The sequence below is a fragment of the Streptopelia decaocto genome (assembly GCF_964273445.1).
Source record: "Streptopelia decaocto genome assembly, chromosome: 18".
In the NCBI taxonomy this organism is placed as follows: domain Eukaryota; kingdom Metazoa; phylum Chordata; class Aves; order Columbiformes; family Columbidae; genus Streptopelia; species Streptopelia decaocto.
Genome location: NC_138673.1, coordinates 8,993,321 through 9,004,829, shown reverse-complemented (window position 1 = coordinate 9,004,829; position 11,509 = coordinate 8,993,321). Strand labels below are relative to the sequence as shown.

The 11,509-nt window shown below is 56.5% G+C and overlaps 1 protein-coding gene across 2 annotated transcripts in view; it reads left to right on the top strand.

Annotated features, from left to right (window-relative positions):
* The first annotated feature begins 2,394 nt into the window (after positions 1–2,394).
* TBX4 (T-box transcription factor 4) overlaps positions 2,395–11,509 on the top strand; it is a 38,437-nt gene continuing 29,322 nt past the window's right edge. Inside the window, exons 1-3 of one of the 2 annotated variants that reach the window (XM_082068157.1) lie at positions 2,395–3,371; positions 7,794–7,952; positions 8,826–8,920. In XM_082068157.1, the coding sequence (XP_081924283.1) occupies positions 7,797–7,952; positions 8,826–8,920 (251 nt within the window). In that variant the 5' untranslated portion in view covers positions 2,395–3,371; positions 7,794–7,796. Of the gene's footprint in view, positions 3,372–6,369; positions 6,506–7,793; positions 7,953–8,825; positions 8,921–11,509 lie in introns of those variants that run through there. The other variant, XM_082068156.1, reaches the window with a different exon arrangement.

Here is an 11,509-nt window from a genome sequence, read left to right as displayed (position 1 = left end):
AAATACCCAAAATGGAGAAGGGCATTTGTCCCAGGCCCTGCCCCGCTGCAGCCCGAGGAATGTGTTTCATTGCAGTGTCCTGGGAGTGGGACCAAGGCGTGGGAGGGATGTGACTGAACCGCCACATCCCAGAGGCTGGCTGGTGATATGGGGGGGTTTACTGGTGAGCAGAGTTACTGGGAACTGAACCCAGGCCGGGGGCTTCCCTCTTCATGGGAAATCCTATCCCAGTGTGTTCTGATAGCAGAGAGATGCAGTGGTGAATTTCGATGGACTTTGCTGACCTGCTTTCTAGGAAGGACCTTTGATTCCCGCTTCCCTCCCTCCCACCGCCAGTTCCCCAGCAGCTCTGCAGCCTCTCAGTGCTGGGGCTGGCCCCACTGCTGCTCCCCCCTCATAATCCGAGGCCATCGCACTGTCCTGCCAAGCAAAACCCCTCCCCAAGGCGGCCCCTTCCCGCCGCAGCCTCCTGGTCCCCAGACCCCCTTCCTCCCCGCTCTCATCTGCCTCTCACCTCACCTTCCTCCATCCCATCTGGCCGCCTCCTCGCCGGCAGCTCCACATCCGGACGCGTGTTTGTGCCTCTCTGCTCCGGCCCATGAGCCCTTATGCTCGGAGACTGACTGCTTCCATCCTTCAAAATCAAAACTGCCGTCCTGCACCCTGAGAGCCTCTTGCCCATTAAATCTGTCCTGGGTGATTTAGCAAGAACCTGGGACCAGACTGACCTCCAGGAGCATGATACATGACTATTGTAGGCATCTGGCAAGTGTTTAAATCCCCAAGGTCCCTGTTTGCTCCTGGCAAAGGAGCCCAAGCTCCAAGCCTGGCCTTAACCCACTGCCATGCTGCAGGGTCTGGCCCCAGCCCAAGGGGAAAGGACTGGCCAAGAAGAGCCGTGGGCTCTGGCAGGGAGGGAAAGCTTGTGCACACCAGCCTGGGAGGTGGTGGCTTTGCCGGTGGTTGAGATGATGCTTTTGCCTAAGTAGCATCTGGAATACGAAGGTAATCAGTGGGACCGTGGGCTGCAGCCTCTGTCCCAAAGTGCAGTGGTGCTCACCAGCCATTATCAGCACACACTCCTGCGTTGTTGTGTTGCCTTGCTTGGGTTGTTGGTCAGCGGGGTCTGTCCTAGAGGTGAGGGTCCATGTTGGGCTGTAACATTCAAACGTGGCTGTTTGACCCAGCCAGCCATGGCAGAGCAGCAGGCGGTGCCATGTTGGGGGGATAGGACAGGGGCTGCACCCAGCTCCAGGGCAGAGACAGAGCTGGCAGCTGGCTGCCTTCATCCCTCCTGCTGGCAACTTCACACCCAAACCACCATTTTTCTCTTCCCCTGGAAAACCGTGATATTTTTTTTTTCCCATAGCAGTAACCTCGTCCTCATCCCCAGCACAAATTAAATAATCATTTTGGGCAGGGCTTGTTCAGACCCTCTCATCCCCTGTGCAGCAATGGGTGGATGATGCCAAGTCCTCCGTGCAGAGCCACAACACGTTGCTCTCAGAGAGCGCTGCTCTGGTTTTGCAATACCTTAAGGCAGTTTCTTGCTCTGATGCAAGGCTCCCGACACAAGCCTCTCCTCTTTTCTTCCTGCCTGGTGAGAAGTGACTTGCAGTGTTGTTGCTTGGTGGATTTAAGTGCATTTCAGTTTTTCCTCGTAGCCCATGTGCTCCAGAGCAGCTAACCTGGGAGGTTTGATGCATCCTGCTCTGCCAAGGTCCCTACAGACCGCTGAGCCACCCTGGGGCTGCTCTCCCCTTGCTGTGCATGCATCGACGTGCCCTGACCAGCTTTGCTGCACAATCCCTCCTCTCCTGGGCTGTCCTGAAGGCCTTGGCCAAGGTTTTCCAGCAGTACCAGTGACCATGGCACATCTACTGGGGGCTTGTGTGCCCGGAGGCACTGACCCGCTGTACTCGGTGACTGCCGCACGCGGAGCAGCGATGGCGGGGCCTGCGGGACCCTGTCCCCACAGCACCGTTTTGGCTCAGCGCAGGGAGCGGAGCTGCGGCTGTTGTTGCCTTACAGCCAGGCTGTGAAAAATCACAATGGCCGGAGCGCTGGGTATTGTTCTGCTCTAATTTTTTAAACCATTATTTCCATTTTGGCATGGCCCCATTTGCCTGCTCTCATGCTGCAGCATGATGTAGCTTTAGGGCTCTTTTCATTAGAAAACAAAAAAAAAATAATTACAAAGCAGACAATTTATTTTCTCCGATATGTTGAAATGAAATCAGACCTTTGGCTGTGAAACACCATTGGGGACTATCTTGGTCTGACGTTCACCAGGGCAGTGATCTCTGGACTATTCATTCTTACACAGGGTGTTGCTGAGCTTACGGTAAAGTGCCTTCCATATAAAATGTGCAATGGACTTGAAATGTTGTTTCTCTATATGCTACTTTAAAAAATAGTAAGACAGCATATTCAAAAATAAAAATCCAGAGCCTTTAGACAAAAACAGTGTAAGTTTTAAAAACTAAAACAATTCCACAATTGTTAGCTTTTATTTGTAAAATACTTCGGCTTTTGAAAAACGTCTAGATACATGAATATTCGTTCGTAGTTTAATTAGTACTGGTTACATAGTGAACTTTGCCGGTTTGCACCCTACATAGCTTTGCTTGAAATTACAAAGGCTAAGTGCACTTCGTACACTGGGACAAAAATATAAAATATCCCCTAAATATTTAAAACCAAATCGGAATCTGGTTGTTCGTTTTATTTCCCCACTTTCAGTGGAGCTTGGTGCAAGACTAAGTAACAGATTAGTTTACAACGTTTTAAAACATTCGTTAAAATATTTACTTAATGGTCTAAAACAAAACTTTAGAAGCCTACAAACGTGTCAAGATCAGGCAAATACGCGAGGATAATTCGGCTGAACGATTTAGAAGCAGAGAATCACTTGCATTTAAAATCGTGCATATTTTCAATACCCCTTTAGTGCCTCTATTTTAGGCAGATGCTTAAGATTAAAGGGCCGCATGTCAGCCTGTATCTTACCCATGCTTCCTGTCATCGTTTCTTTGCGATTTAATTTTGTGTTTTCCTTTCAGCCTAGAAGTGTTTGGTACCAGGCTCTTGGCAAGCGATCCTGAGGAATGGAAGGATAAAGAAATATGACCCAGCTGCTATGCACAATGAGGTTTGTAAGTCCTTGTATGGTATAAATAAGCATATTACACAGTTATTAGAAAATTGGCACTGTCCCTGTTTAGAAGCTCGAGTCTGATGCTGTGTAATTCCTCCCGAGTACATGCATAATTCAGTATTAGCACTCCATTCTTCCAGCTTTATTACTGGCCAAATTCGGCAACTTTTTCTTAGTCCTCATCCATTCAAACCCTCCTCGGCGGTGTAAACCGGTGAGTTTCCGCTCAGGCCAATAAATCTATGCCAACCCATGCGGCCGAGGCTCGGTCCAGACTTCACGGGAGCCGGGGCCGGACCCCGCGGGTTCCCCCGCCGCCTCGCACGGGGACTCGGAGCCGCGGCCGCCGTCGGTACCGTCGGGTGCAGGCTCGGGGTTCGCTTCTCCCCTCGTCTCCGTCGTGGCTGGCAGGTTTTCTTTGGGGAAAGAGAAGCAGGTTTTCTTGGGGGGGAAGAGGTTCGAGTGAAAGGGAGCAGCGCTGGCCACCGCGGCTGGAGAAGCGGTGGAGCATCCCCGCAGATCAGAGCCCGCTCGGTGTTTCCCGGCCCGCAGATTGAGTGTAATTATTGGAGAAAAGCGACTGTAAACTTTTATTAATCGCCGGTGTTTAGGGCCAAGGCATGAGCGAGCTCGGTGACAGTGATGAGTGGTTTGGAGCGCCGGTCCCTGAAAGCGGGGCTTATCCTCCCCCTGCCTGCTCCTTTGACTCGGCGATGATGAGCCGTGAATAGGAGCCACCCTGCCGTCGGGGATCCGGCCGTTTATCTACCGGGTGATGACAGTCGGGCTCGTTTCGAGCCTCGCCGTGAATTGCCGGAGCCTCCGGGAAACGCACGGCGCTGCCGCAGCCCGTGGGCTCCGTCCGGCGGGGACGCTTCGCCCCTCGGCGCCGGCCCCATCCCCTTGGTCCGGTGCTAATGAAACCGGCCTCAGCTTCCCTCAGCCCCAACCGCCCCCACCGGCACCGACCCCGCCGTGGGTGGATGCTGCCCGGGCTCGGACACCCTCAGCCGGGGCCGAACGGAATGGGGACGCCACCACTGCTCCAGCATCCCCGTCTCCACCGACAGGGAGGCCAGGGGGTTGGCGGGAGGAGGAGAAGGCGTCGGCTTTGTTTTAATTAAATTCTCCCCACCTGGGAATCACCGCCTCTACCTTTTACTTTATTCAGGTGTGTGTGTAGGGGAAATGCATTTAACGTAAGGAAGTGCAGGCAGAGCCCGTGATTCCCGCTGTCCCAGTCCAAGGCTGCGGGAGACAGGGGTGGAGGGAGGCTCACCCAAACAAAGCTGGGAGAACGGCACCAACCGCAGAGTTAAAACAAAAAATCACCTTTCCGTGGAGCTCGGGCCTCGGCGGCCGCCCCGAGGCCCCGCAACCTGCGAGGAGAGCCCGGCCCGTAGGTGGGAACCGGTGGTGGAATACAGCAGTCCAAGCGGAGGGGCGGCTGCGGTGTCCGGCTGCGCGCGTCCTCCGCGGCTCTGCGCGGGCTCTGCTCTCCCGCGGCGGTGGCGTTGGGGTACGGGGACGGTCTGTGGCTCAGAGGCAGCTACGTCCCGCGGAAATCACCGCGGCTCCTCTCGGCCTCGCAGGCGCACGTCGGAGCTGCTGCCGGCCTGGTCTCACCTGCCGCCGCTCCCGGCCCGCCGGCTCCTGCGGGAATTGCTCGCCGCTCCCTCGCTCGCATTTCCCGGCCCCCCCTTTATATTTTTTTTTCTCGTAGGAGTAGGAAAAAAGTTCATTAAGAGGTTGACCCCAGTTTATTTTTTATTCTGCTCCTGTTCCCAATTTCGGCACCACGTGACAGTGGGAGTGAGTTTGGGTTTAAATTCACTTTCAAGAAAACCCCGATAAAAATCCTGTCCTGTGAAGCCCCGCCGGCTCATGGCGGTGTCCCTGTGAGCCCGGGGCTGCAGGAGGCGACCGGCACCTCGGTGCCCGCCCGGGGCTGGCCGGCTCGGGTAAGCAGCTCCCGCCTGCCGCCCTCCCGGTGGGCGCGGAGGGGGCGCGCAAGGGTGCGGGGGGCGCGATGCAGAGCAGAGCGAGGCCGGCCTGTCGTGATACGTGTGCAGCGGTGGGGCTGTCGCGATAGGCGTAGCTAAAGGTGGTAGCGCGGGAGCCTTGGGAGCGTTTCGGCCGCGAGTGGATGCGAGAGGCCGCTCAGCACAGGACGGGCAGCCCCGACAGCAGCGCTGTGGAAGGGTGGTAGCGTGTGTGTTTTGGTAATCGCGACAGCAGAGCTGAAGTGGCCCGTTCAGTTGCGACAGCACTCGGGGATTATCCACCTGGTTTGGGTGTTTGGCTTGGCGCTGGGAGCCTCGAGCAGGTGGTGCCCGTGGCTGGAAAGTTCGGGGGCTCCTGGCTGGGGGTGCGCAGAGCCAGAGCAAGGCTCGGGGGTCTCTGTCGCAATCAGGGGAGGACGGGAAGCCTTGTATCCCACTTCCCGGGCTCTTGGGAAGACACACACCCGATGACGGGCCGCAAACTGGAGTGAGACAGGCAGTTTGGCTGCCTATGCAGCAAGGCCGGGGAAGCTGCTGAAGGCTGCCGACCCTTCCTGAAGCGTGACCCCCACCCGGAGCTGGCTTTTCCCCATCGCCTCTCCTGGGCAGTCGCGGCTCCTGCCGCAGAGTCCCGCAGTCCCGTACCCACCCGGCCCACCGAGCCAAGCTCGCTTCCAGCGTGGCCTGTGCCCACCGCGGCCCTCCTGCCCTCGCTGCAGCCCCTGGCCCGACTCCCTGGCAGGCAGTGGGGAGCGCCGGGACCACTGGAGCTGGGAGGAGGCGGCGGGGCTGGGGGTCTCCCCCCCACCCCGCGATTCCCCCCGAGCAGCGAGCGGCCCTGCATGCCGCCAGGCCCGGCGCAGCGCCGAGGCAGGCCGGGCAGGCTGGGGAAGGCCGCACCGGGCCCTTTGTGCGGGGCTCGGGTGGCCGATGTCCCCGGCCGGTCTCCCCCATGTGGACCGTCGGGTGGGCGCGGGGCCGCGGCCGGGACGAGCGGGTCGGGCCGGGCGGAGCGGGCCAGAGCCGGTCTGTGGGGACGTGATTGACAGCGGCAACGTCAGCAACAGGAGGGGAAGGGAAAAGGGAGGGGGGAGACAAAGAGGGAGGGAGTCGAAAGGCCCCAAACTGGATCTTTATGGAACATTTTCCGTCAAGATCAAGGGAAAGTGAATCCGCGCAGCGGGGGATGCCCCGCACGCCGCTGCCATCAGGGGCCGCGGAGCCTCGCCCGGCCTGAGTGCCCCGCGCAGCCGCCGCGCTGCCCCGCGGATGCGCTTCATGCCGCAGCCGCCCCCAGGCGAAGCCCGGAGCCCCTCGCTGCGCCTCCTGTCCCCCGGCCGGCCGTGTGAGTTCCTGGGGTGCGGAGGGAAGGAAGGGAGAGAGCGGCAGGTCCACGGGTGTCGGGCTTCTTGCAGCCTGCCGAGCCCCCAGCTTTTGCCAAGACAGCCGCAAGCAGCCTGCCCCGCTGCTGCCCTGGCCTGCCACCCGGCTCTGTCCCTGGGAGCACCAAGGTCCCCGTCTGGCGGGCAGTAGCCGGGCTTTTGGGGGGCCTCCGCCGCCATCTCCCACCTGTGGTTTCCCAGGTCACTAGGCCCCGCGGTGCGACTTGGCTGCCTGGAATATTCTCACCTCGCCAGGGCTCGGGCCGCCCCGTTCCGTTCTCCCGAGCAAGGCGGGGGGACCGGTGTTGCCCTCGGGGCACCGGGTGAGCCGCTGCGGCCGGGGGCTGCCGGGCGCTCCGTGCCCGGGGGATGCGGCACTTACGGTGCCGCTGTGCATGGGAGCGTGTGTGTGCCCACTCGCACGGAGCGGGCCGGCAGTCCGTCTCCTTGGCTGGAGCTCTCCCTAGAGCTCTGCTGTAGCTGGAACTGGCTGTATCAGGCCCGCTCTCTCCCTTGGAGGAGCAGGGCAGGGGACCGGGGGAGAGGAGCGCTCCGTCGGGGGCCGTCAGGTTTTCATCTTGGGGAGTGGCGGTTTCGGTCCGTCGGGCCAGGACTCCGCAGCCTCCTCTGTCCGTCCGCCCGTCCCTCTGTCCGTCCACCCGTCGAGCAGGGAGCGGGGCGGGCAGCGGCGTCCCTCTGCGCTGTAAAAGTCGGGGTTGATGCGCGGCAGCCCCGGCGGAGCTGTCAGGCCTTATCTTTATTAGCTTTTCCCAGTCTCCGTCCAAGTTTAAGAGGGGCCCTTTTATCTCGGAGCTCAGCACTCTGCCTGTTTACGCTGCCCGGCTCCGCCGCGGCCCCTGGAGTCCCCGCAGCTCCGACGGGACGGGGCAGAGCGACCAGCCGGGCCCTGCTGCCCTCTCCGACGGGTACCGGCCCCGCACGGTGGCAAAAAGCGGGGGGGAGAAGGAAGGGTCGGGGCTGCGGCCACATCTGAGATGAGCTGCCCGGGCCTCAAGCGGCGGCTCAGCCACGCGTGGGCGGCTACCCCGCGGGGACAGGCTGTCCCGGCCCGGCTTTCCCCCGGGGCTGGGGGTGTCATGTCCCAGTCTCGCCGAGTGTTGCTGCCTGAGGAAAGACCGCGGGCCGGGCCGGGACAGCCTGACCCCGCAGGTGCCTGTGCTGGGGGGCCGGCAGGGGCTGGACGTGCCCCCCGGTGCTGCTAGCTAACGGTGCGACTCTCTCCTCTCCAAGGAAATGCTCCAGGAGAAAAGCCTGTCTGAAACCGAGGAAGGGTTTCCAACAGCCCCCGCGGCCGGCCATGCGGACTCCTCCGCCGGCTCCCCCGTCCTCGGCGTAGCCGGGGGGAGCAACACGCCGCTAAGCAGCCCGCAGCTCCCCGACCCCGAGCAGGTACGCACCGCCCGGCCCCGCGTCCTGCCCGACGGCTTAGCTCCTCGCTCTACGCGCCACCCCGACTGGGGGGTGGAATTGCGAGGAAATCGCATTTTTCTTTCATTTTATTTTAATGTTTTTCCCCCGTGCAGAGCAGGCTGCCCTGCGCCCACCATCGGGTGCGGCAGGTCGGGAAGGGCGAGCCCGAGTGCCACAGACCCGCGGTCATTGGGGCCCGTCGGGTCGCGGAGCCGCGGCCGTTCCTCCCGAGCAGGATCCGGCCTGGCGGTGGATTTCGTTGTTTTTTTTCGCCCCGTAATTAAAACGCCGGGTCCGACCACAGGCTCTCGGCCCATGGTGGTTTCTCTGCCCTCGGCCTCCGTGCCCACCCGGCGCCCCCGCTTTGCCCTCGGCATCCCGCGGAAAGGAACGGGTCCGCGCAGAGAGCACGGCCCTGGACGCGCACATTGCTCAGCGGATCCGGGTGTTCCTGCGGATGCTCCTGGCCCCGGCTTTTGGGAGCCACAGGGCGACAGCGAGGTCTGTCCGCGCCATCGGGGCACGGAAACCCCTACGAAAAAGAAAAAAGAAAAAGACAAAAAAAGAAGAAAAAAAATCCCTTTCACCGCAGTGTCCCGCCTGGATGTGCAAGTCTGCAATTAAAACCGGCTTCGGTTTGTTTCTCTTATTTTTGGCAAAGGGCAGTGGAATTTTTGGGACGCCATCCTCTTCCCGCACAGGCAGGACCGGCGCTGGGGTGGCTTTGTCCGGCGCCTCGGCTGCGGTGCTGGGCCTGGGTGCGCAGCCACCCGGCCCCGTGGCCCTTCCCAGCCCCTCTACTGGGTTTTCTCACTCATTCCTTGCTGTTCTCATTATCTTTATTTTTTCCAGACAATAGAAAATATCAAAGTCTATCTCCATGAGAAGGAGCTATGGAAGAAATTTCATGAAGCTGGCACCGAAATGATAATAACCAAAGCAGGCAGGTTAGTGAAAACTCCCCGTGAATATGTATTGCTTGTGATTCGTATGAAATATTATATTTGTCAAGACTGGGTTTTGCAGGACTGCTACATTAAAAAAACATATTACTGTGGTTGCAATTTCAGTAAGACCATTTACTTTTCTGGTGTAAACTGTGCATGTGTTTGTGGCAATTAGACTGGGGATGCAAGAAACAGTTGTGGAGTCATTTGCTATATTTATTCCCAAATCTCTCTGGTAATTTTTTAATTAACATTAGCATGACTGTGGCTCTCCTTTTTATTTTTATTTTTATTTATTTTTGCTTTTCTCCCCCAAAGGAAACCCCACTCCTCTCTTCTGTACAGTGCAGTAAGACTTGTGCTGGGATACTTTGCACCAAAGTTTCAGCAATATGAAGGCTTAGGTAATGCTTTGTATCTCAAAACTGAAAGAGAGACAGGTACCACTTTTATCTTGGTAGGTGTGGAGAAAAAATTCTGCCTTGTCTTGCAAACAATGATTTTTAGTAAATCTGAACCCGCTCAGTGTGCACACCCAGGCCTGGGCAGAGGAAGCCCAAGAGCTCGCAGGAGCTTTGCTTCCCCGGGAACACGTCCCTGTGCCTTCTCAGGGCTCTGTTCCCACCCGGGCTGCTCAGGTGATGGCACAATTCATATCAGAAAATTAACCACCAGAATTAAACCTCAGACCATCACCGGCTTGGGAGCCAGACGGTTCCCAACAAAACTAACCAGCTCCCGCTGTGGGCACTGAAATATCTGCCCTTGGTTTCTGCGGCAGCGGGCTTGCATCGCTGCTGCTGGAGAGGAAATATTGCCAGACTCAGGTATTAAAATCCATTTAGTTCTAACACAGCTGTGTGGCTCTGCCTGCCCTGCAATTGCTGATTTTATTAATACGTCGTCCTAGAGAGCCGTGGCGGGGAGACACTCAAATAATGGGGAGAAGGCAGGAAAAAAAATCCACAATCAGTACCTCTGCAGTCCTTTTTCCCTGTGGCCCCTGATCGTTGGTGCGGGGCAGCCCGGGGGGCTCGGGTGTGTGTTTGTGGATCTTTTTTCCACTCTTTGCTGCTCACACTGCGAGATCCAGATCACAACCCTCGGCTTTGGATTTGGGGACTGATGAGAGGTTTCCCTCTCCTTTCCCTGTCCCCAGCAGCTGGCCAGTGGAGGAAAGCTTTACTCTAATAACTAAGATATTCCCTTTAGTCCCCCTGGAGAGGGGGTGTATGTCCCAGGCATCTTCAATTTGTTTGCTATTTAGCCTGTTTATGAAGCGATTGTGCAGGTAACTCTGTCCTTATCACACTACATTTTGGTGTATAAAATCTTAGGGCTCGTTCTGTAGCATCTACTGATGTGAAGAGCCGCATTCATTTTGATAGGTCTGCTACCTAAGTCAGTTAAGACTAGGGGATCAAGACCTCAAATATTTCACCCTTAATTTATAGTATCTGAGTGTGTCTGTGCGGGACATGTAATATCTTTACCAAATTCTAGACCCTGAGCATCCCAAATGTGCATGTTATCTCTTTGTAAGTCTTAACGTGGATTGTTTAAACAAATCCATATGTATAGGGCTCAGTCCCACATTCTTTGTCCGGTGGAGCTGGCAGTGCACACGTAGTCACCTTTCAGGAGCATGCGGATGGGACTGAGGGGATGGGGGGCATTGACTCCAGGATGTACTAAACTTTGTTTTTTAAGTTATTAAGCTAAGTTCTCCGTTTGTAAAAATGAATACAGCACCATCGAGCTAACAGCATTTTATTTATATATATATATATGTATATATATATATATATATTTAGTGGCTGAAATGCTGATGAAACACAAGAGTTACTCCGTTTCTTTTCTCCGTGTCCAACTGCAAATGGTTTCAAGATAAAGGCAGTATGTGTATCCGCGTTAGCACTGATTCCAAAGGCTCCCCAGCCCTGGAGCCCGTTCGGCGGGACCGCAGCCGCGACCCGCTGTCCTGGGCCGGGCTCTCCAGCAGCCCCAAAAGCAAAAATGCACTAAATAATTAGCATGAGAACGGCAGAAAAAAAAAAAACAAATCGAACGATTTAAATCCTGCGATCGCTATAATCTCTTCGTTCACACCGAGTGCCAGGCTGAGCCACTCGCGTCCGTGCGGAGACCAGGGCAGCCAAAAATCGGGACTATGCCCTTCATTGTAATGCAAATAACGAAATTAGTATTATTACTTCGTGCAGATTTTATTTTACCCACGCTATTTAAATAAAGAGTAGCAATAATAAACCTCCTCTTCACCCAAATAAAAACTGATGGTTAATGGAGATCTGTATGCACTTGCATTCAGCATTGGGGGTGGGGGGAAGGGAAAACGGCTAATTGCGGGCACTAATTAGGACTCTAATCCCCCTCCCAGCAGGCACAGAGATGCCCCGGAATGCAGTTAGTTGAAATAACTTAAATGTTGGTCTGTCTGACCTCAAGGGGCACAAACGAAAAGAAATTGAAGCCCGATTTTTAAATTTCAAACAACAACAACAACAAGTTACTTTAATGACAAGTTCACTCAATGGAGAGGAAATGTAAAGCTCAGCGGAAGCGTTAATT